The sequence below is a fragment of the Mauremys mutica genome, chromosome 6, assembly GCF_020497125.1.
Source record: "Mauremys mutica isolate MM-2020 ecotype Southern chromosome 6, ASM2049712v1, whole genome shotgun sequence".
Classification (NCBI taxonomy): Eukaryota; Metazoa; Chordata; order Testudines; family Geoemydidae; genus Mauremys; species Mauremys mutica.
In genome coordinates this window covers 79,854,349-79,877,503 of record NC_059077.1, presented here as the reverse complement: position 1 = coordinate 79,877,503, position 23,155 = coordinate 79,854,349, and the positions used below count along the sequence as shown (strand labels likewise).

At 40.9% G+C, this 23,155-nt stretch overlaps 1 protein-coding gene across 4 annotated transcripts in view; it reads left to right on the top strand.

Moving 5' to 3' along the window:
* The window catches only part of SYK (spleen associated tyrosine kinase), an 86,449-nt gene that overhangs the window by 38,276 nt on the left and 25,018 nt on the right, over window positions 1-23,155 (top strand). For 3 of the 4 annotated variants that reach the window (XM_045021347.1, XM_045021348.1, XM_045021345.1), the window contains exons 2-6: window positions 4,761-5,222; window positions 6,159-6,319; window positions 18,993-19,131; window positions 20,484-20,565; window positions 21,278-21,330. In XM_045021347.1, the coding sequence (XP_044877282.1) occupies window positions 4,797-5,222; window positions 6,159-6,319; window positions 18,993-19,131; window positions 20,484-20,565; window positions 21,278-21,330 (861 nt within the window). In that variant the 5' untranslated portion in view covers window positions 4,761-4,796. Of the gene's footprint in view, window positions 1-2,358; window positions 2,466-4,760; window positions 5,223-6,158; window positions 6,320-18,992; window positions 19,132-20,483; window positions 20,566-21,277; window positions 21,331-23,155 lie in introns of those variants that run through there. The other variant, XM_045021346.1, reaches the window with a different exon arrangement.

Below are 23,155 nucleotides of genomic sequence, written 5' to 3'. Positions count from 1 at the left end.
CAAGGTTGCAGGCTCTGAGCGACACTTATTTCAAGCGGCTCCCAGAAGCAGTGGCATGTCCCTTCTCCAGCTCCTACGCATGGAGTGGCCTTGAGCCTGCTAGAGTGCCGGAGTGGGGCCATGCCGCTGCTTCCGCATGGTGCGGCCCCCTGACCCTGCGCCCCCAGCTGGAGCTCACAGGCCGGCTTAAAATGGCTCATGGGCCGGATCCGACCCGTGGGCCATAGTTTGCTGACCCCTGCCCTAGGTCCTTGAATGATTGCCTTTTGTCCTACCTAACAGCCTGCTAATTATAGTCTGCTTATTTTGATGCCTGTAGGCAGAGACAAGGGTCACTCAAGGGTCTTTGGCTGAACCAGCTCTTGGAAGAGTCCATTGCTGGCTGCCTTACCTCTGTTAGTTCTATTTCGTTAAGTAGACTTATAGCTGACACCTTCTGGGGGCACTTCCCTTTTGTTTTTCTCATTCCTCTGACAAGTCTGTAACTCACTGTTTTGGGAGTGTGGTGTGTTTTTGATGCTTTTAGTCTTCTTTGTATTTAGTTTAATCATATAAACAGTTGAAATAAGCAGGGGTTATTCCTGGAAACTCTTGTTAGTGCTAATGAAAATTACAACCCCTAGGTGTGAATGGGTGTTCATCCAATTTTTCAGTTTAGAGCATTTTTAGTGTAAAATAGTTACAGCTTTGTTTTAGATAATTAATTATTTTTAAGAAATGAAAATTTGCCCTTGAACCCTTCAAAATAGTGTTAAATCCTAGTGTGTTTATTCTGACACAAAATTCTTTATAACAAGCAAATAATGGATTATATACGTGTTTGGCTTATATTTGTCTGCTGTAGCCTGTTATAACTAAACAACTATGTCTGTGGATCAGAAACCACTTGAGACAATCTGGTGCCCCAGCAGTTCGGAGCCATCCCCAGTCCACAGCACCTATATTGTGCAATAGGGTGCGATGACAGCTACAGCATTCACCAGCAGTGTGGGAGGTTGGGGGTGGAGGGTATCTGGGAGAAGCAGGGGGTGCCTGATGGGTGCTTGCAGGAGACTGGGGGGATTGTGTGGGAGGTGGGGGTATTTGGAGGAAGCACGTGGTGCATGACGGGGAGGGTTGTGTCGGAGGTGGAGAAGCAGAGTTATCCCTGATTCACTCTCCCCTCCTCCCCTGCACACATCCCTGTCAGGAGCAGGTACCAGGTGCCCAGCTGCCCTTGCCTCATAGCTGCTGAGCCCAGAAAAATTGGAGGCACTTCCCCATTGCTGCTTCCCGCCCTCAAATCTAGCACTTTGCAGTGTGTGTGCGCGTAGGGGCCTTTCCAGTTTGACTGACATGAACAGACTACACCATTGCAGTTCCAGGAGGATCTACATGGGGCCTTTAAAGCACTATGTGTTAAGGTGCTCTGCAATTCATATCTCCATAGACCGGTTTGTGGCACCCCGTAAAATCACTTCTCCCAGAAATCTGCTACCTGAGGCAGCTGCCTAGTTTGCCTATAGCTAGAGTGGTCTCTGCTGTAGATAGCAAGAAAGAAACTCTTCATATACTTTAAAGCACAAGATAAAATTCAAATTTACTTTTGCTCTATTTTATTTACCCTACATTTCCTTTCATTTTTTCATCCTAATTTGTTTTATTTTTCCATGTTGTGTATATCATGTTTCCCAGAACATAACTGTATTTTAATAACTGCACAGTGAATTCAGAAAGCAGGCTCTGCCACTGGTTTAATGAACCTGAAGAATAACAAATACAGCAAGAGTGGGAAGCAAATATATTGTTGAAATGACAAATCACATAAGAATATCCAGTATCAGAGGGGTAGCCGTGTTAGTCTGGTTCTGTAGAAGCAGCAAAGAATCCTGTGGCACCTTATAGACTAACAGACGTTTTGCAGCATGAGCTTTCGTGGGTGAATACATCTTGCATCCGAAGAAGTGGGTATTCACCCACGAAAGCTCATGCTGCAAAACGTCTGTTAGTCTATAAGGTGCCACAGGATTCTTTGCTGCTTCATAAGAATATCAACTTAAGCATCTATTAACCTAAATGTCTGTTTACTGAATGCATTATATGAGAGTGACTTCACATATTCACTGTTAGGAGCTTTGGGTCTATCATTAGATGCCCAATGGATTAAATTCATTTGAAGAAAAGCTTTCATAGTTTTCATCTTGTGCAGACAGTCTTAGCCTTGTGAATAGTTATTTTGTATGAAATCAGTGTTTGATATCACTTATACATCACCATTTATTTTGGTCTTAACTGAATTCTCAATTTTCATTGGTGATTTTATGCCATTTTAATTTCTTTTAATTTATTCTTTCATATTTAATGCATAAAAACTGTATTATTAATAGATTAAGAACATAAACGTCCAGACACCAGGCTATTCAGAAGTGTAGGGAACCTGCCAGCACTGTGGGTGACCAAAAATCCCAGGCAAGGTTTAAGTAGAGGTATGTAGCAAGTGATTCTCTTAAACCACAGATTTTTGTTTCAGACCAGCCAGGGTAGTAAATACTGTGCTGCATGTCACTATGTTGTGTGGGGCTGCAGTAGTTCTGTAGCTCCAACGTGCCCCTTTCCTGGCACAAAGTGAAGACAAGAAGATTCACATAGCAACAGATCTCCTGGCCCTGGCCATAGGCCCAGTCCCATATGTGTCCTGAACCCAGTTATGCAAGGGCTGCAGACCCCCTGTATAGAGTCCCTAGAATCCTACCCCTTCCCTTTGACACTGAAACCGCACTAGTTCTGCTGCTGGGGATCCTGCACAGCAACAGAGTCAGGAATTGCTCTTCTCTGAGGCCTGGTCTACATGTAAAAATTAGATTGACCTAGCTACATCACTCAGGACTGTGAAAAATTTTGACACATAGGTCAACCTAATCCCCCGGTATATATGTGGCTAGGTCAACAGGAGAGTTCATTTATCAACCTAGCTACTGTCTCTTGGAGAGTTGGATCAACTAAATTGACAGAAAAACACTTTCTGTGGTGTAGATGTAGGAAGCACCTATAACAGCTTCATGTGGCACTATAACAGCACAGCTTCAGGGATGTGGTTGTGATGCTGTAGTGGCTGTACTATAGACACGGCCTAAAGAAAAGGATGTACTGCATTCATGCAGCATGCTATCACCAGTAAATTGTAACCATTTAATTTCACAGCTGGTTTTTTCAGACTTAACAAAACATCCCTTCTTCACTGAGGTTGTAGTCTCTAAACAAAATCATTTTCTTATTAATGAATGTGGGAAAATATGTGGGAAACATTTTCTTAATAAGTTCCTCTCTTCATGCCTGGCTATCTCCGAAGCAGCCACACTACATTTCTGTATCTTACATTTGGGCTGAAAATAAGTATATAAAAATTAGCTGAAAGGATATATATTATCTGAAAATTGTAAGCACCTGAAAATAGGAACTTGGATGAAAGAGTCTCATGAAATCATAACCACAGCTGCAGTGCTATAAAAAGACATGTTTGGTCATGTCATATATAGTCTACTGCTAGTTTAAAAAGTGCAGCACCTAGTTTTTGGTCCCTCATAGTGGAACAAAGTGGAAGTGAAAAGTGGGAGGTGTCTTTCTGCATCTGTAATTTTGAATATTCTTCTGTAGATGTCACAGTCCAGTGGGATCCACAGATGGTATCTTTGAACTGGCCAGAAATAACCTGGCACAGCAGGGTCCAAAATAATGCAATAGGCTGGTCTACCTTAGTCTATAAAATCCACTGCTTATTTGTAGACAGACTAGTAAAGCTGTAAAACAGCATCCTAGTGTAAATACTATGGATTAAACATGGAGTCAAATTCTCAGTTAGTGTACGTTTGTCAGCATTACTTCATCAACTTCAGCATGGCCCATTGTTTCTACTTCTAACAAAACACTAGCTTTTTAAAACTGAAACATTGTATCAAGTGAATACTATTAATGAATTGTTTAAACAGCAAGAACCAAAATCTGCCCTCAGTTACATGCATAAACACCAGTTTAAAACTAGGGGGGGGGTCGCACAAATATGTCTGAAGGCAGAATTTGGTCCTTTGTTGTTATGAGTGTCCTTTGGCTTATTTTAAGAAAAAATTATTACTGCTTTAATTTAAAAAAAAATCATGATTCTGTCACTACAGATTTGAAGTATATGCATTTGATGTGCAAAAGGAAAACAGTTATTCAAATATAACATCTGTATGTTGCTATATATAAACATAAGTTATCCCCCATATTCAGTAATCTTGTACTCTAAAACTCAGTGCTCAGCTTTCTTTCAGATGATGAGTTCATGATGCATGTGCAAGACTTAGCAGTTTGAATGTAGTAATTTTATTAAAATATATACACAAAATGGCATCCTTCATGCAGGTTCAGGGGCCAGACAAAATTGTTCAGAGGGCCTAGCCACTCCCAGGACACGTATTGCATACGTGGACTTCATGCCATTGGTCTAGGGTATGTTCTGCCATCATCCCATATGCAGATTGCCCTTTGAGTTCGATGGGAGGTTTTCTTGAAACATTGCAGGAAATGGCCTTGTGCCTTTTTGGTCCAAAAAATGGTAATCTCATGTCTGTGTAGTACAGTGACAAAACAGTTAGGACCCCATCCTGCTCCTGTTGAAGCCAATGGCAAAACTCCCTTTGACTTAAATGGGGAAGGATTATTAGCAAATTCCTCAAAATGTTGTCTTTTGTTTTTTCCAGTGGATGCTTATTTTTCCTTCCTTTGTCTATTTTTTATTATAGGTACAAAACATTAGTCCTTGCTGATCAAAAGGAACCATGGCCACCAACATGGCCACCAACATGGCTAACACTGCTAACCATCTGCCTTACTTTTTTGGCAATATTACACGTGAAGAAGCAGAAGATTACCTGCTGCAAGGAGGGCTGAGTGATGGACTATATCTGTTGCGCCAGAGTCGAAACTACCTTGGTGGCTTTGCTTTGTCCCTGGCACATGGAAGGAAGGTTCATCACTACACAATTGAAAGAGAGCTGAGTGGCTCTTATGCCATTGCAGGAGGGAAGTCACATATGAGTCCTGCTGAACTCATTAACTATCACTCAGAAGAAGCTGATGGTCTTGTTTGTCTACTGAGGAGACCTTACAACCGGCCACCAGGTGTTGAGCCAAAAACAGGACCATTTGAGGATTTAAAAGAGAACCTTATCAGGGAATATGTCAAACAAACTTGGAACCTACAGGTAAATGCAATCCCATTTCTGCAATACAGATGCTTCACTCTGAATTTTTAAAAAGTCAGTATTATATGGGGTTTTTTTCAGTGCTTTGTATTAACTTGGCCATAAATGTATTTTTTCCTGAAATGTGGCACAGTTTATCATTTATTTTTTAAGTGTTATAAGATCAAGTCTCTTATTGCATCTCTCTACGCCAATCAGGATTGAAAACAAACCAAAAAATAGGTAATAGTTAACTGTTAAACACACACACTTTTTTTTTTTAAGGAAAGTTGTTGTATACAGAGTGTATGTTTATGCTTGGCGCGCAAGTTATTTTATGTTGCATCCTCCCCTCCTGGCCTGCTTTGTTTGTATGTCTATTTAGATTGTATGCACTTTAGAACAGGAACTTGTCTTCCTACATGGCTGTGAGTTTAAGCACAGCATTTTTATACCAAAAGCCTTAATCTGTTGGTCTGTGAAAACCCATTTGAACCAGTACAGGCAAGCCACCCTAAGGGGCAGTACACCACTAGAGTTGTTTACAAGTTCAGTGACTAGCCTTAATCATGCGGCATGCCCCACAGTTTTAGTTTCTAGGGGAGCTGTGATAACTCTCCACCTACTGGAGTTCCAAAGAATTGCTAGCCCAAAATGATACGTAAACCATTCATAAACATATACAATACAGTCTCCCAAAGATACCTTATCACAAACATAAACCCCAGATATCTGAATTTCAGAGTGTCTGTCTGAATTTAGTTTCTGCCCTATGAGTCCAAAACTTTTATAGTAATCTAATTAATTTTATCTAAAACTTTGATTATCCACAGAGTTTGGATGTGTCTCTCGCAGTCCAGTAATGGCATTTACTATAATGTTGTGTGTGTTGGGTTTTGTTTTGTTTGTTGCACTGTAACAGTATAACTGACCTTCTGTGCTTTGCCCACTCTGCAGGGTAATGCCCTCGAACAAGCTATTATTAGTCAAAAACCACAGCTGGAGAAGCTGATTGCCACTACTGCCCATGAGAAGATGCCTTGGTTCCATGGGAAGATCTCTAGGGAAGAATCAGAGCACCGTGTTCTTTTAGGGACAAGGACCAACGGAAAATTTTTGTGAGTACTTTCATCTTTGGCACTAGTAGTTGCCACCATGATTGCTGCACCTTTTCCATAACTAAATCATGAATGAGACTGTGAGAAAGGAGTTGGATCATTCACTGTGGGAAAGCCCAATGCAGTGTGACATTCATTGCTGCTAACCATTTCAAAGCTAAGCAGATCTCTTTGAGATTAGTTTTTCCCCTTTACTCAAATGAAAATATAGAGTGAAAGCAAGGATCATGTTTTGCTCAAGCAGACATTGAGGTTAAATCTGTATGAAGCAGCAGAGGAATTCAGAGTGCCAAGAAAATTCCATTCAACTTTATATTGAGTGAAGGTATAGTATTGAATGTGATATCAAAGAAATACAAAATACTAGTAAACAACATTAACATTTAGTGTCCATAATTATTTGTTTTTCAAAGAGGCAATAACAATACTTTGTTCTGCAACTAAGTGGCAGCAAGAATGTAATTAAATAATGCTACTTTTACTTTATCGTTCCATTCTGTGTCTATTTCTCTATCCACTCATATGACCCCTCTACTGTTTACCTGATCACAAACAAGACACTTTGGATAATGATTAATCAGAGCCAGTTAATCAGGAGAAGAGGTGAGCTGAAAATTTTCCAGTGGGACAGTTTTCTCTTGGAAAATGCTAATTTGACTCAGTCAAAACATTTTGTGGGTTGAATTCATTCCGGAATTACAAATTGTTCTGGTGCCTCAGAAAATGCATTTTCGGATTAATTTACTATTCATCGAAGAAATTTTGTCTAGCTGTAGTCACAGTTCCCTCCCTGGTCTGCTCCTGGACCAATGCACCTACACACTGTAAACTGGACAAAGGGCAAAGTGACAATCTAGCCCTGAGTCATTTTCCTGGTTCCTGTAATAATTTCCCCAATATGTGTTTTCCACGGTAGAAATTGAGAAATAAACCACTGCTTTATTAAACAGGAACAGGAACTCCAAAACTTCTGAGAATGATAGAAAGGAAACAAAGCTTTAGGTTACAGGTTGCACACGTCACATAAATACTCCTTACCAAACAACAGTGTACAGCAATGTGCATGATAAGATTCTACCATGTAGTTATAGACTAAGTACTTGTAAGCACTTCTTTCTGTGACAGTAGCTGCTCTGAAACAGATTACATGGTTTTTTCCTCTTGCTGCTACAGACAAGGCTAACTTGGCAGCTACATGGAATGTAGAATTTCTGTGCCTTCTCAATAGGCGTTCTCATCTTTTTCTGCTATTTCTTGGAATTTACTTCATATGTGGTCTGAGTTAAGACATGCAACTGAGCATCTCCAACAGCCTGCTTGTGGCAGCTGTCTTTGTTTTCTGTAATCTGTACACACATCGTAGAAGCAGCTTCCAAAGCAGAAGAAGCCTAACAACAAACAGAAGAAGGTGCAAGAGCTGTCCTTCCTGAAACACTTCTTTGCCTTCTGTGGAGATAAGTGCTTTCTGGTCACTGTGAACATCTGTTATTCCCAGTAGGTGTTGGGCAGTTATGGCTTCAGCTTGTTTGGGATGGTTCTCAGCGGCTTTATGGGAGAACCTGGACTCAGTACGCAGCTTAGTGTAACGGGGTTCACTGACCACTCTGGCGCCTCCTGCCATCTATCATGTGAATTAGCTCTGCATGTCAGTTCACCCTCTTCGGGTGGTGCCTCACCCCTGTCACTCCTGCTCTAGGACCCACATCTCTCCAAGGACCGCAGCCGTGGCACACACTGTGCTTCCCCCCATTCTGGGGGACCTGCAGTCCGCTGTTCAGCCACTTCCATTAGTGGCTACTGCAGTGAATTGTCTGGCCACTTCCTCATGGCCCCAGCATCCTTTTTGCCTTTGCCTCAAGGCCTCAGCCTGCAAACCCCAGCAGCCAGCCAGGAGCTGTCTCTCACTCCCCGGGTCCCTGCTTGCAGCACTGCTCTGTCCAGGGTACTGGCAGTTCTCTCAGAGCAGAGACAGTCCTTCCTCCTTGGGCTCCCAGCAGAGAACTGTCTTCCTCTGCCCTGCAGCTCCCTTTTTATATAGGCCTGCTTGCCCCTGATTGGCTGCCTCCTGCACAGCCTCCCTAGGGCTCTATTAATCCCTTAGAGCCCAGAGTGGGGCAGGCACCCCATCACACTTAGCAAGGAGGAAGTTCACTTGGTATGGCAGAGACCTGAAGTCAACATGAAATTAGAAGAGAAGGAGATTGAAAAAAGCTAGCGTTTGGTAGAAGTAAGGTATGTCAAGGGTTTCCAGCACACTATCCCATTCAGTAGTAGGCTTGAGTCACTTGCTGTCAGCTGATTTCTCAAACCATTCTGGCCTTTCCCTTTAAAAAATAAAGTAGCTAAGATTGGAGCATTCCTAGTGCTGCTACATGCTCTTTTGCAATTGTGTCTAGAGCTTATTCACCCAAGAAATCTGCCAGAGTCCTGACCAACTTTGCACTTTCTACTTCTCTTGATTCAGTGTCCAATAACAGGGTCTGAGTCTGAATAAATACCTAAATCCCTTCAGGAGTATCTCATGGGAGGACTGGTGTTATCAAACCTGGAAAGTTTTCATTGCTATGAAATATGAAGATAATCAGGAAAGAAGACTTTTAAAGGGCTCCCCTTAGTATTGAGGAATGACAAGTGAGAGAAGGCTCTCCTTTCCCATTTAAATTCAGAAGATTATAGATACCACCAGAACTCAAGTACTCTGCCGCCAGAACAAGCAGATAAGTACATAAATAGCTGTGGGTAGTTTGGGTTAGGAATTCTCAAAGGTCATTTTATGCTCCTATCTGTTCAGAAAATGTAATCACAGTTACTGCAGGCTTTGTCTTCAGAAGCTGAGTGGAAGAAGATTCTTATGCTCTAGAAAGGAAACAGTCTGTCCAGTGATTTGTTGCTGGGGTAGTTTAGTGCTACTCTGGTTCTTTGTGTGTATTTTGCAGTCAAGGTTCCTGCTTCCCTGATGGACAGAACAGAATTAACCATGGTGAGAAAATTCCCTAGCAGAGGAGACCTCCTCTCACAGGTCTGCTCTTCTTCTTCTTTACCTTGGGACACTGTGATTTGATGGCAGAACACTGAGTAGTGCTGGTTTAGAGATGAGGGTTTTTTGAAAGAGTTTGCTGTCTGTCACACAGAGGATTGCACTTGACTTCCCTTGCCTATTCCTGGATTAGCAATACCTTTTCCAGTGAGACGTTCTGAACATGGCTGGATGTGTATTCCTGCTCCTCCCAGAATGTTGTTTTTTTTACCTGTCTGGTTTCTAAAAAGGTCTCTGAATCAAGTTGGTGCAAGTCCACCTCAGCCATTTCATCTATACATGATCCCATCAAGACAGAGAAATGATTCTCCTCCCTATATTCAAAAGCTTCTTTGTCCTCTTCTTTTGAGGAGACCTAGGCATTGACCATTGGTTCTTCAGTAGACCCTACCATTGGTTTTCCAGGTGTTTGTAGAACCCATTCAAAGCTTTAGGAGCCATATCTTTAGAAACTGTAGGTACCTAAGGCCTGGTCTACACTGTGGGGGAGAGGGCAGGGATCGATCTAAATTATGCAACTTCAGCGATGTGAATAACGGCGGTCAATTTATTGCATCTTCACTAGACGCGATAAATCGACCCCAGCTGAATCAATTGCTCCGGAGGTAAGTGTAGACATGCCTTGAGAGTGATACATAAGAACTTCTTTCTCTTTAGGGAGAATTTTTTAGTTACTGTCAATGTAGCTTGCAGAATGGGGGAAGATGTGTCCTGCTAATTTCTTATCTTCAATTCTGAGGTTTGGTGGGGCGAGGGAGGGTTCACCTGCATCCTCTACCCCAAGGCAATCCATTTAGTGTCAATTAACCTCTATTGTTTTAAATATGTTATGTTGCAATGTCTCTTTGCAGCAGAGATGAGTGAGATCAGAAATTTTACGTAAATCATGCTCATAATTTATAAAAAAAAAAAAAAAAGTTAATTTTTTTTGAGATTATAACAAGGGAAAGAAGGCTACTAGTGGATTAAGGATTATTTCCCATTACCTTAAGGCCAGGCCACACAGCTACATTCAAAATTGTGAAGTCCCACATAAATATAGTGATTTCATGGGCTCAGTGAATAGGAGGTTCTGCCTCTGGAATTTGTAAAGTGACTACCCAGCATCTCTGGGGTTTTTTCACATGCACTTTTAGGTTATGTCTACACTAGAGACTTTACAGTAGCACGGATCTCTCAGGAGCTGCTGTAAGGTCTCCCATGTAGTCGCTCTATGCCAACGGGAGAGAGCTCTCTCACTTCGGTATAATTAAACAACCCACAATGAGCAGCGGTAGCTATGTCAGTGGGAGATGCTCTCCCGCTGACATAGTGCTGTCAACACCAGTGCTTTTGTCAGTGTAATTTATGTTGCTGGGGGGGGGGGTGTTTTTCACATCCCTAACTGACAAAAGTGCTAGTGTAGGCATAGCCTTAGTTGGCTTTGTCATTCCCTTCTGAAACATATTGGCCATTAGGTGCTCCAAATGCCATAAGGCATGCTTACCTTCTTTGGCTCATTGCTTGTAGCAGCCACTGTCTATAACTTCTGTTACTGGATAGGATGGTGGAAGAGAACTATAAGAAACAGAATTACTAGTGAATTATTTTACTGCACATAAATATCACTTAAGCATCAGAAAATTGTTTCACTAAAAGTGGTAATTTCTGGCAACTTGCTGTGAATTTTTTCTATGAGATTCTTCATGATTTGAAACCCTCCCTGATTGACTGATCTGCCTGTTCTAAAAAAGAAACTGAGTTAGGTATGTAATGTGATGTATGTCACAAGAAAACTGCTTCATTACCCCCTCAGCTTCATGCAGATCATTTTTCAGTTCCTATCAGCGTGGCTGGTTGTGTCAGCACTTTGCCCCAGATGCAGAGCGAGGTAGTTTCTACTCCTAGATGATGTATCGGCAGGGGGTAGAAGATCAAATCAGTTTTTTTTTTCATTTATCGCAGAAATAGCCTTACCAGCTAGCGTTTTTAAGAATTAGAGAAAACATGTTCTCCATTTCAGAACATGGAAACATATGTTTTCTTTGCGACAAAAGAGGTCTGGGAAATGTTACACCCCCATCACCACCCCAACAGGTGGCATTCATTAAATGAGCAGAAGAATAGACTGAGAGATTCTTGTAAAATACTTGTCAGCTTTCTTATTATTTCATTCTTCTCTCTGCATGGCTCTAAAATTTTATTGAAAGTCTATGAATTTTCCAATAAACTTTCTTTCTGGGTGCATAATATTAGAATGTGATTACGAGCAATGATTATTACAAATACAGGTTTGTGCATGGGCTCAGTAAATTCCCATTAAGAAATAAAATAAACATTTGCCAACAATTACAAACCAGCCATATCTAAAATGCCAGTTTTCTCCTGCACTTCAAATGGGATATAACTGTGGTATCTGTTTGTCTGTTGCTGCTGTTGTTAGTATTGGCCAGAAGTGCTTAATTCGTGGTTTGGCAGTTCATAGCCCTGGTACCTCTCGGCTTTCCACGTCAGTTATGAATGTGCAAAAATTGCTTGTGCTCCAGCACCTAATTAAGCAATGGTAGCCAGTATACACCTGACTTTTGAATTTGTAAATTTAGTTTTATAAGCATGTGTTTAGAAGATGAATTCCTGCAAGACATAAAGGCTAGATTTAGAAATTTAGCCGTACAGCTTCAAATCTTGTAGTTTGGAATGAGATATATAGTTCCTAACACATTTATAAACTTTAAATTCAGCATTAGATACAAACACATACAGCTTCTCTAATTACTTGTAATTACATCCGATCATGTACATGTTATCAGAAGGTTCACAGCCACATATAGCTTGTATATAACTTGAACACGCATGCAGAAGTACCAGGAAGGAACCAAAACATAATTTTAATATCACAAGAATGCCTACAGTACCTGTTGAGCTTGCCAAGGCCGAGCAAAGCTAGTCTAGTCCATTAAAGGGACTAATGGCCTCCTGTCCCGCATTATTTGATGTGATATCACACCTGATGACACTAAATGCTTTTCTCATGTACTGGAACAATTGATGCAGTGGGAATCTAGTCTCAGAAGTCTGCTTTTCTTTTTGAATACTGCCTGACCAAACTACATGGTGCTGAATTGCGTAATGCACATCTGCATTATTTTTATTAGCTCTGTATCTATAAATAGGACTCGGAACTGCTGACATAGGCTATCATGAAAATAAAAATATCTATGATACTTTAATTAAGGAACTGGAAAATTCTATCCAACTATTCCACTGATAAAGGTATTACAGGATCATGTTAGTTGTTGACTGCGGGCCAGATGGCCATCTCTGTTCTGTGGCCTAGGGGTAGGACACACATACACATGAGCATGAAAAGGGGATGAGTAACTACACTATGTGTTTCCTCCTCTCTTCTCACTTTCCACCAGACTTACTGGCAGCCCTTTTTTGGCTACACTTCCATGGGTGTTAGACCCAATGGAAAGTAGGGAGGGCTTGTCCCCACCAATATTTAACTGGGGAGGAGGGACTTTCCTCCCCCCACAAAAAATTACCAGCCCCTTTTAGTGCTAAATATAGCCTTCAAAAATGTAAATGGATTGCTAGGGTTGGAAGTTGGTGTTAGTGATGTTTTTTTTTCTATAAAATATAGCTTCACATGATTGTTCTTTAGGGGTCTGCAAAGACCCAGCAAGCACCCCAGTATTTTGAGAAGGCCTCTGTTCAATTCACAGTTGGGGAGGGCTGTGATTCTTCAAGCATCCTTGAGTTCCACAGCATTCCAAAACCAAGCCTTTTGCCACTAACTTCTTCCAAACTTCCCCAATGGTAGAATGTCATGAATTTTCCACATTATATTTACATTTTTTTCCTCAAAAGGATTGTTTGTTTTTACAGAGGGGATAATTTGGCTTTGTTTGGAAGCAAAAGGTACTGAGATAAAATCGAGATTTTTATCCAAGAAAATGTTTAAATGAGCCTACAGAATTTACATTTATCCTTGAAACAGCTATCAATTGTCACTTAACATTACAGTTGTAAGGACCTAAGAAACCCAAGGGACAGACTGAGTGGAAGAATTCCAACCAATGGAATGAATACATTCTGTTTTCACTGCACCACTCAATACTTAATTTTCGGTTGTGAATTCAGTGTAACCTGGGTGTTTAAAATATAATTAATATAAGAACCAAAACATTTGGACACAAGTGTGGTTCCACCTATTATTGCTATCTATGAGAGTTGACTTCAGTAGGAATAGGAGCAGTGTTTTGTTTCCAGGCATTAACTGTTATATTTTACTTCTGTGGGTGTATGCAAGTGTTGGGATGGAGGAGCAGGTAGTATTCTAGTACTGGTTTCTTTAATAGATCTTGATTTTTAAAAAAGTTTTAAAATATACAATGTCCACAGAAAACCATTTGGACAAGGGATTTATTATTGTTTCCTTTGAACTTCTACATGGAAATCTATTGAAGATTCATAAATGGTGTGGTGCATTGTACAGCACAGTTACAACACACAGTCTAATCAGCTACTTTGTTTTTGCAGTTCTCAGAATTACTCAACAAAAACTTCTGTGAATACAAAATAATGTAGGTGAACCCCAAATCCAACATGGCAACACTGAAACTGTATCATCCTGCCAGTATCACCCTGCTACAATGAGAGCTGTGCAAAACTTGTGGATTTCACTTATGGCGCCTTTCAGAAAATGTTTTCATTTTCAATTTAGGTAGTTCTCTCTTCATTAGTTTCACTTTAATTTTTAAGTTTGTTCAAATTCCATGGGCAAAGGAGACACATTAAGTGGTGAATTGTATTAAGTGCTAAGCAGTATATACTTATCAAGAGTTCCTTAGGATTAGTTTAACCTAGAAAACCATGATTAGTTTCACAAGTTACCATTTCAAAACCAAAATGAAATTGTGAAACCCAGCTTCTAAGAACACTTCCCACTGTCTTGCAAATGCAGCGAGCATTTACTTTTGAGATGTGACAACAGGTTTGAAGGCCATCTGAAAGTGTGCAGGCTCTTAATTGCATCATAGTGCTAGCATCGCAGATCACAATGCTATGTGATGTAGTAACAATGGGTGTGATCTAATTTTTTGATTTGATTCGTTGAATTCAAATAAGACTTGTTTAAGCTTGTTCATGGGTTGTTCTGAACTGCTCATTCAGCCATATTGCATGCAAAGTTATATTTGTTGGTTAAAATTTAAATGTACAGAACATAAATATGATTGGAATACTGACTTGCAGAAAGGGGAAATAGAATAAGATATTTTTTTCTGAAACCAAAATAGCTTGCCTATCACTTTAAAAGAAACCTGAACCATATTGTTTGTGGTTTTTCTTAACATACAGGTACTTAGCACGCTGACTTCCTGTGCTGACTGACCAGTCAAGAGCAGCAAGGTTTCTGCTAAAATGGAGAATGACTTGCAGTTTGTTGTCCTGTGTATTGCTCTTAATAATTAAAAGAACTAGAAATACATGTTCAGAGTGGAGGGCATTGTCTCCAAAATAGATATGCAATTTTGCATTACATTCCATAGCATTCAGAAAGTAACTTGCACCATATTAGGAAATATAATCTGTTATCTCTCAATAACATGGAAAGCAATTGTGTATCCAATATATTGATCTGCTCTACATAGGCTGACGTTTTACATGTGCAGAGATTATTACTGTTAATGAGTTACCTTCATACATCCTCTCAGGACCAGACATCAGCGAGAGAGTAGACTCCGATTATAGTAAATTTTGTAAGGATCACAGATGTAAAGGAAAATTTTCTGAAGTAGGATACAGCTCTTCAGGGCCCGGCATGTGCCTCTTACTTCGTATCCTGACCTGGCTCACACTTCGCTGCTTCTACATGAAATGCAGGCAGAGATTAAAAAGACAGAATCACAAAACTATGGCTCAGGCATTTCAGCGTGTGCTGAACAAACTCATCAATATAGATGCCACTGGAAACTTGGTATTTTCTGTCCAGGCATGAGGAGGAGAGAAAGGTACTGGGACTCCTACCTGCCAAGAGATGGTGGGTGAGAGGAAAGGAGAGACTCCTTCCATCTTACGTGTAGGAGAAAAGGGGAAACAAACACACACATCAGGAAGGAGAAAGAGAATTCAATCCCTCTCCTTCACAGCAGCCAGGAAATGAGGAAAGCATTACAAAGCCCAGTGGAGTTACAGGAACATGACCTAATTGCGTATTAATAAATACAACACCAACAAAAGCATCTCAGTACCATGTCTGGGTTTCATGCCATATATTTACCTCTAAGTTACTTGAGAAACTATTTGCCAGTGAATAAGGATAAGATTATGTCATGAAGGTCACAGAACTCACAGATTCTGTGACTTTCAGAGACCTCTGTGACATTTTCTGCTTCAGCCACAGGATGGAGGGACTGGGGCTGTCAGCTGGTGGGGACCTGGCGCTCTTAGCTGCCATTGGCTTTGGGGAGACCTGTAGTTCCCACTGGTCATGGTGGGGCCTCGGAGCTGTTAGCTGCAGCGGCCTTGGAAGCTGCTGGACCCATCCTACCCCCACTGAGGCTTGGTCTTCAGTCAACATCTCTTCCCCCACCCCCATCAGCCCATTATTTTTAGTAAAAGACACAGACAGGTCACAGGCTTCTGTGAATTTTTGTTTATTACCCACAACCTGTCCATGACTTTTACTAAAAATAACCATGATGAAATCTTAACCTTAACAATGATTCAGTTTTTCAGTTCTTTAATACTGTGAACCACCATTGTGTATATACTGGTAACTCATTTCAATATAATTTAAACTCTGAAAGCTGTTTGACATATAGATCTGGCTGAGAAACAATTTTTCCCACCCATGAAAAATTTTGAATTTCGGGGGTGGGGAGGTGGACAACCAAAAAACCCTTTGTCTCTAATTCAGAGAAAAAGGTCAAAACACTGAAATTTTTCACAGGCGAAAGAACCAAAAATGGAATTTTTGGCTTGTTTTCTTGGCTGCCTGACTCATCATACAGGCAATTGCGCTGGGAGTTGGGCCACTTGCCTGAGTCGGGCAGCCTGGCCAACCAAGGATCCTAGGGAGCCTGGCAGTCTGACAAATGGGCTGCTAAGGAGCCCAGGAAGGCATGTGGATGAGTTGACAGGAAACCAGGCAGGTTTCAGTCTAAAGTTTAGTCAAAATTGACACATCCCTTCAGAATGTTTCAATGTAGTTGAAGCTGCATTTTCCAGTGGAAGACATTACATCAGAAAACATATAGACCAATTCAGTTGACAGCCTCCTACCAGCTGTGTTTGAACCTGCGGCCTCTGGATCTAAAATCAAAAGTCTACTTTTTCTGCTAAAGGACCAGTGTGACAGCATAAAGGCAGTAGCATGCTCAAACCATTTCCTGGAGTCAGCCACTGAAGGGAAACTAGCCCAGTATGGGTTTATGTGACTACAACACATAGTATAGTTTTAAAAGCAGTACTACTGAATGCAGGCACTTCATATATTGTTTTCAGACCTCCTGTTTGGCCAGTATCCTGGATGAATGTGACTAGTACACATTTTTCTTGCACTACATTCCATGGTCTCCTATATAACTTTTTTGATTTTCCTATCTTACCAATGAAGATAATGGGGAGAGAACATGGATCATCTTCATAATCTAATATTATGTAAAATAAATAAGAATGGCATGTGAATTCCAAACACTTAAGGGGACAGAACCAGGGTTTGACTTTTTGCCACAGGTCCATTAAGATGATTACTCTGTCTGGGGCAGTAGCCAGAAAGAGAGACACCTCTACCCCGATATAACACAACCCGATATAACATGAATTCGGATATAATGCGGTAAAGCAGTGCTCTGGGGGGGCAGGGCTGCGCACTCTGGCGGATCAAAGCAAGATCAATATCTTTCACTTGTAAGATTTTTTTTGGCTCCTGAGGACAGCATTATATTGGGGTAGAGGTGTACTTCAGAGAGAGAAAATAATTGCTTGTGTGCATAGCCAATAGTGCAATGCTTTATGTATCCACTGCAGACCTTGCACCTTGAAGCATAAGATCTAATTTGCTTAACAAATGTTAACATAATTAATACAAGTAGACTGCTTTGTAAAATCCTGCTACGTTGCTTGAACATGACTTAGAGTTAAGGTTAAGATTTTGTCACGGTTATTTTTAATAAAGTCACGGACAGGTCACAGGCAATAAACAAAAATTCACAGAACTTCCTGACCCGTCTGACTTTTACTAAAAATTAATGGGAGGTTTGATGGGCGGGTGACAACTGAAGCCTGAGCCCCGCTGTGTGGAAGGGAGTCCAGCAACCACCGCAACGGCTGAGAGCTCTGGGGCTCCCTCGTCACCCGCAGCAGCAGACAGCTCTGGGGCACTCCTGCCAGCCACACTGGCTCATAGCTCCAGGGTCCCCATCCCGAGGCTGAAGTGGAAAATGTCACAGACGTCTCGGAAAGTCATGGAATCCATGACCTCCATGACATAATTTTATCCTTACATATAGCAGTAAACACCACAAGCTAATTCAATGTTTCTCTTTTTATTTATGCTTATCTTAACCTGCTATTAATTTCAGATATTCCCCCCATCTTTGTATTAGGATATAGGATAAAAGAGTGAACAATCAGTTTTCACTATATCTGCCTATCTGTTGATGTCCACTTTATTTGAGGTACCAGAGAGTACGTCTTCACTACCCGCCGTATCGGCGGGTAGCAATTGATTGCTCAGAGATCGATATATCGCGTCTCATCTAAACGCGATATATCGATACCTGAACGACGGTAGCGGAGTCGACATGGGGAGCTGCGGACATCGATCCCGCGCCGTGAGGACGGTAGGTAATTCGATATAAGATACTTCGACTTCAGCTACGTTATTCACGTAGCTGAAGTTGCGTATCTTATATCGATTTTCCCCTGTAGTGTAGACCTTCCCAGAGAGACGTAAATACAACTGTTATGTACAAGAGCCCTGTCTCTGACTTCAGCCTTGCAGTGCACAAAAGTGCATGCATTCAGAGCCTTTGACTCACTGAGGGCAGGTCTACACTACTGCTTAATTTGATCTAACTTATTACGCTCAGAGGTGTGAAAAAGACACCCCCCCCTCTGAGCAAGGCAAGTTACAACAACCTAAGTGCTGTCCACACCAGTGTTAAGTCGGTGGGAGACACCTGCCCGCTGACATAGCTTCCACCTCTTGCGGCGGTGGAGTAATTATACTGACAGGAAAGCACTGTCCTGTTGCCATAGAGCGTCTTCACCAGAAGCGCTACAGCAACCAGCTGCATTGGTGCAGCTGTGCCGATGTAGCGCTTCTAGTGTAGACCTGCCCATAGTATGCATGTTGTGCAGAACACAGGATTCTGCTGCTCCCTAGAAAATAGCTCCACAAGTTGGAACTTCCTCCCCCCTCCCTCCTCCCCAGGAAAATGATAAAACAAACTTCAGAAAACTGCATTTTATAAAATTTACACTAAAAGTACATGAGGGTTTTCAAGGGAAGGCCTCAAAAGCTGGGATGCAGATTTAGCCCTATTTCCTTTTGGAAAGCTTGTAGAACATACGATTTTTTCCCCAAAATACAGATGCTTGCTACTAGTAGAGAATAACCTTTTGATATTTATCTTGTCATTTCAGAATCAGGGAAAGGGACAACAATGGATCCTATGCTCTCTGTCTGCTCAGTGAAGGAAAAGTACTGCATTATCGTATTGACAGAGACAAGACAGGAAAGCTATCTATACCAGATGGAAAAAAGTTTGACACCCTCTGGCAGGTCTGTTAAATTAATCAGTTGGACAACTCTCATTATGTTTCTATAGCACCAAATAAGGCAGTTTCTGTTTTACTTTACAACGGATCCGCAATCTTTAGCTAATTGGCCACATAATTCTAACTTAATTTTTAGTGATTTTCATCCTTTAGGGGAAAAGGGGGAAGTATCTTTTATTATAGAAAGCTATGTAAGTGGTACAGTTTTTGATAGTTTTTTTTTAAATGTGTTGGCTTAATTTAAAATTTCTCTAGTTATTATTTAAAGAATTGTACATTTCCTTGAATGAAAAGGCATTTTCATTTGTAAAAGCAAGATTAAATAATAGCTCTATGGCATTTCTGTAATGTCCCTTGTGACAAGCAAAAGACAGAACTCTGGTGTGGTAACCACAAAGGGAATAGTTTAGGATGCTAGGCGCACACAGTCCTCTTTAGCTCTGTGACTCTCTAGCTGGCAAACTGATAAATACAGCCTGCCCAGCATTACCAAACCATCTAAATCCTGGCCCAGATTACATAATCATGGAATGGATTGCTGATTATACTGTAGTCTGTAATAAAGATGAGGCACTGCAAGGAATAAATGTGGGTAAATTGAAAACACTAAAGGAAATGAAACAGTAGCAGATTTCTGCTGCCGCCTATTGTTTAAAATTATATTAACACAAATTGTTATAACTGTATGTATATAATGTAAGTCTATAGTTGTATATAATAATTGTTAGCCTTTCCCTTAACTATGCATATCCTTCCTGCTTAATGCAAAGCTGACAAAAATGCTGATTTACTAGTGTTCTCTACTGTTGATGAGGAGAGCTGTATGGGCAAAGGAAATTCGTCCACCACAGACAGATACTGGTGGGAGGCAGGATTTGCCTGTGATCCTAGAGCTGTGTAAAATAAATAAATGCGTGTGTGTGTGCGCACACACACACACTTTTTTCCCCTCCCCCCATAATGAATATGTACTGTAGATGCTGTACAATGACTCAGTGTGTTCTCTGAACAGAGCTGCAAATCCTGCCTGCATATCCCACCCCACATTAGACAGTAAAATGACTGTGATTCCACAGTCTGTGTACAGGTAAAGCCATCCAAAAATGCAAAGGCCAGTTCTAATAACAATACATGTCTTATTATTAACATCACAGTAGTGTCTACAGGCCCAGCCAAGGCACTGTACAGGCATACAGTGAGAGGCAGTGCCTGCCCTGAAGCGTGTGGGCATGACAGACACAGAGTAGGACGGGAAGCAGAGGCACAGAAAGGTGAAATGACTTGTCAAGAACACACAGCCAGTATTATTGCCCAATATTACCTTCTGACATTCTCTCTTCTATTTTGTCCTGATAGTTAGTTGAACATTATTCATACAAACCAGATGGGCTGCAAAGGGTCCTCACAATTCCATGTCCACGACTTGGCTCAGAAAATGGTAAGTGATTCAGATGACTGTAAAACTCTAATGTTCCTGCTAAAGATAAGAAGAGGTGTGTGCATTTTCTTCATCAGAGGAATAGGAACATGCAGACTATTCTAAAGAATTGCTCTGGGTAGTGTGAGAAGGTATAGGGGGATTCTATATTAGATAGAGCCATATTTTTGCCTACAGTGATTGCTAATCTTGATGGCAATTAGTCCCTTGCTATCCTCAGATATTTTAATTCTTCTTGGAATGGTTTCTCTTTCTCAGGCAGTGAAGTATTGTCGGCAAGCTTTTCAAGGCCAGTAGGCCTGGCAAGTATTCTATCTAGTCCAGAAAGCAGTAAGAAGTTCTGGGCCAGGTTCTAAGGCTGGTTTCTATAACAACAAGGGGTGAAAATCTCAACAGGTCGTAAAAATGGCTTTTTCTTCACTTGAAAATTAGTTCTCGTAAGAATACAATATTGTAGCATTGTGATAACTAACATGGTGTTGAACATGACTTAGCAATCAGTGTAGCCGGTGATTGTTGTGTTTAATATCTTGTCAATTGGTCATGAATAAAACCTACTGGAACCATAGTATGTAAAATCTGTAGTTTGATAAGAGGCCATCCACATGGTTTTTTTGTTGGTTTTTTTTCACTACTATATTCCCCACTCTTGGTAAGAATGGCAGCAATCTATATGCTTACAAAGTAATTCTTATGTTTGATTCCCTTATAGCTAACATTATTTTTGACACCCGTCCACCTCCACTTCCCGGAACCCATCCTAAGGTAAGAGTAAGCAGTAGCAGCAATGCTTATGTTTAAGAAAAGCAAGTGAGATCCTTAGTATTTCTTAGCATTTTAGGAACTTTAATGAATGCATGCCACTACAGTAGTGAATTAATTTTCTTATGATTGCTGTATATAGACAGTACATGGAAAAGTACATTACCCCGGTTTGAAGTATTCTAGCTTATTCCTTTAATCAGTTTTTGCTCAGAGTTATATGCAGCATGTAATTCTTTGGTCTTATTTTAGGCACAAGATTAAAAAATTATGATCTATCATATGCAAAAAGCTACACTATGGCAATATTATGGGCCATATCCTGCACTAACTATAACAACATGGGGGAGCTGAGATACTGCACAGTGCATCTTCTGTTTCAGGAATCTGCTGGCTAAAACAGAATCACTTTGCTGAATAAATACAAACTATTTCCACAGTTAACATTTGTTGCTGACCTCAGGTTTTTAAAGGCCTTATCCAACATGCGCTGAAATCAGTGTTGGGCTATAGCTGACTGGGAGGCTAGAAGCACCCTTATTTGACCACAGACCATGCACCCTTTAGGATGTGGTTTGCAGACAGAGATGACAGCCAGGCCCATGCGCTGGGCTGTCTGGAAATATTCTGCCCTGCTGCTTCTGCAAAAGATGAAGAGGCAGTAAAAGATTATCTAGACTTTATTCCTTTTTTCGCATCACTGCTGCAGGGGACACGATTTGGCCCCAAACTTGAAATTTTAATTATACAAAGCACAAGAAATTCAGAATTGGGGTTCACACCAAACAGAACTGCCCTGCTTGCCCATATGGACTGCAAAAGAGTCTTTAATTACATGATCACCAAACATATGCAATCATATCACTTGTTAAATATTAGGAAAATACAGGGATACTTTCAGAGGCACAAATGGCACCTATCTGCCACTAGTTTTTAAAAATATCTAAAATGTGAATCTTGTACCTGTAACACCTATAAATGTTTTAGACTCAGATTTAGGATTCCAGTTAGGGAAACATCAGATACAGAAAAACAATACAGGAAGAGTCTGAAATTGTTGCACTCTAGAGAAACTTTTTTTTCTGGGATAGAATGAGAGAGCTGATGTACCCGAACTAAGACTGTTTTAGGCCTGCAGGGGCCCATACCAGCCAGAGCCTGATAAATGGGCAGTAGTTGGGTAGACTGTCCTGGCTCTCCATGAGTGACGATCAGTTAAAAACTAAATGTCACATAGACACAATACATGAGCCTGTGGTGAAGTGCGGTCTGGTAATAGCATTTAGGTAAACAACAGCACAGTACCCTATGTTCAGCCTTTTAGTGTTTGATCAGTAGCAACAGAACATCAAAGGCAGTGGTGCCAGAGAGAAAATGTAATATTTAAAATAATGTAATACCTTTGTCAAGCAAAGCACAAAATGTGACAATAGCAGTGCTGCCTGCATGCATGCATGTACACAGGCTGCGTGAATACTCACACTGGCCTCAGGGATAACTTTGACTTTGTCACACACTAAGGGCCAAGTCACGGACCAGCTCGCACAACCCAGTTAGAGGGGTGACTGCACCACAGCCATTATTGGAGCCTTGCAGGGTCAAGGGAGATCCATGTAGTAATTTTTAAAAAAACAAAATAAACACTTTTTAAACCTGTATGTCTTCACTTTGATCACAAGCTTTGGGTGAAATCCTGGCCCCATTGAAATCAGTGGGAGTTTTGCTATTGACTTCAATGGAGCCAGAACTTCACCCAGTGGTTTTTAAAGAAGAAAAATTCCTGGCTCTCAAAAGTGCTGCTTCCCTGCTCTGCCAGCCCAGATTTTCC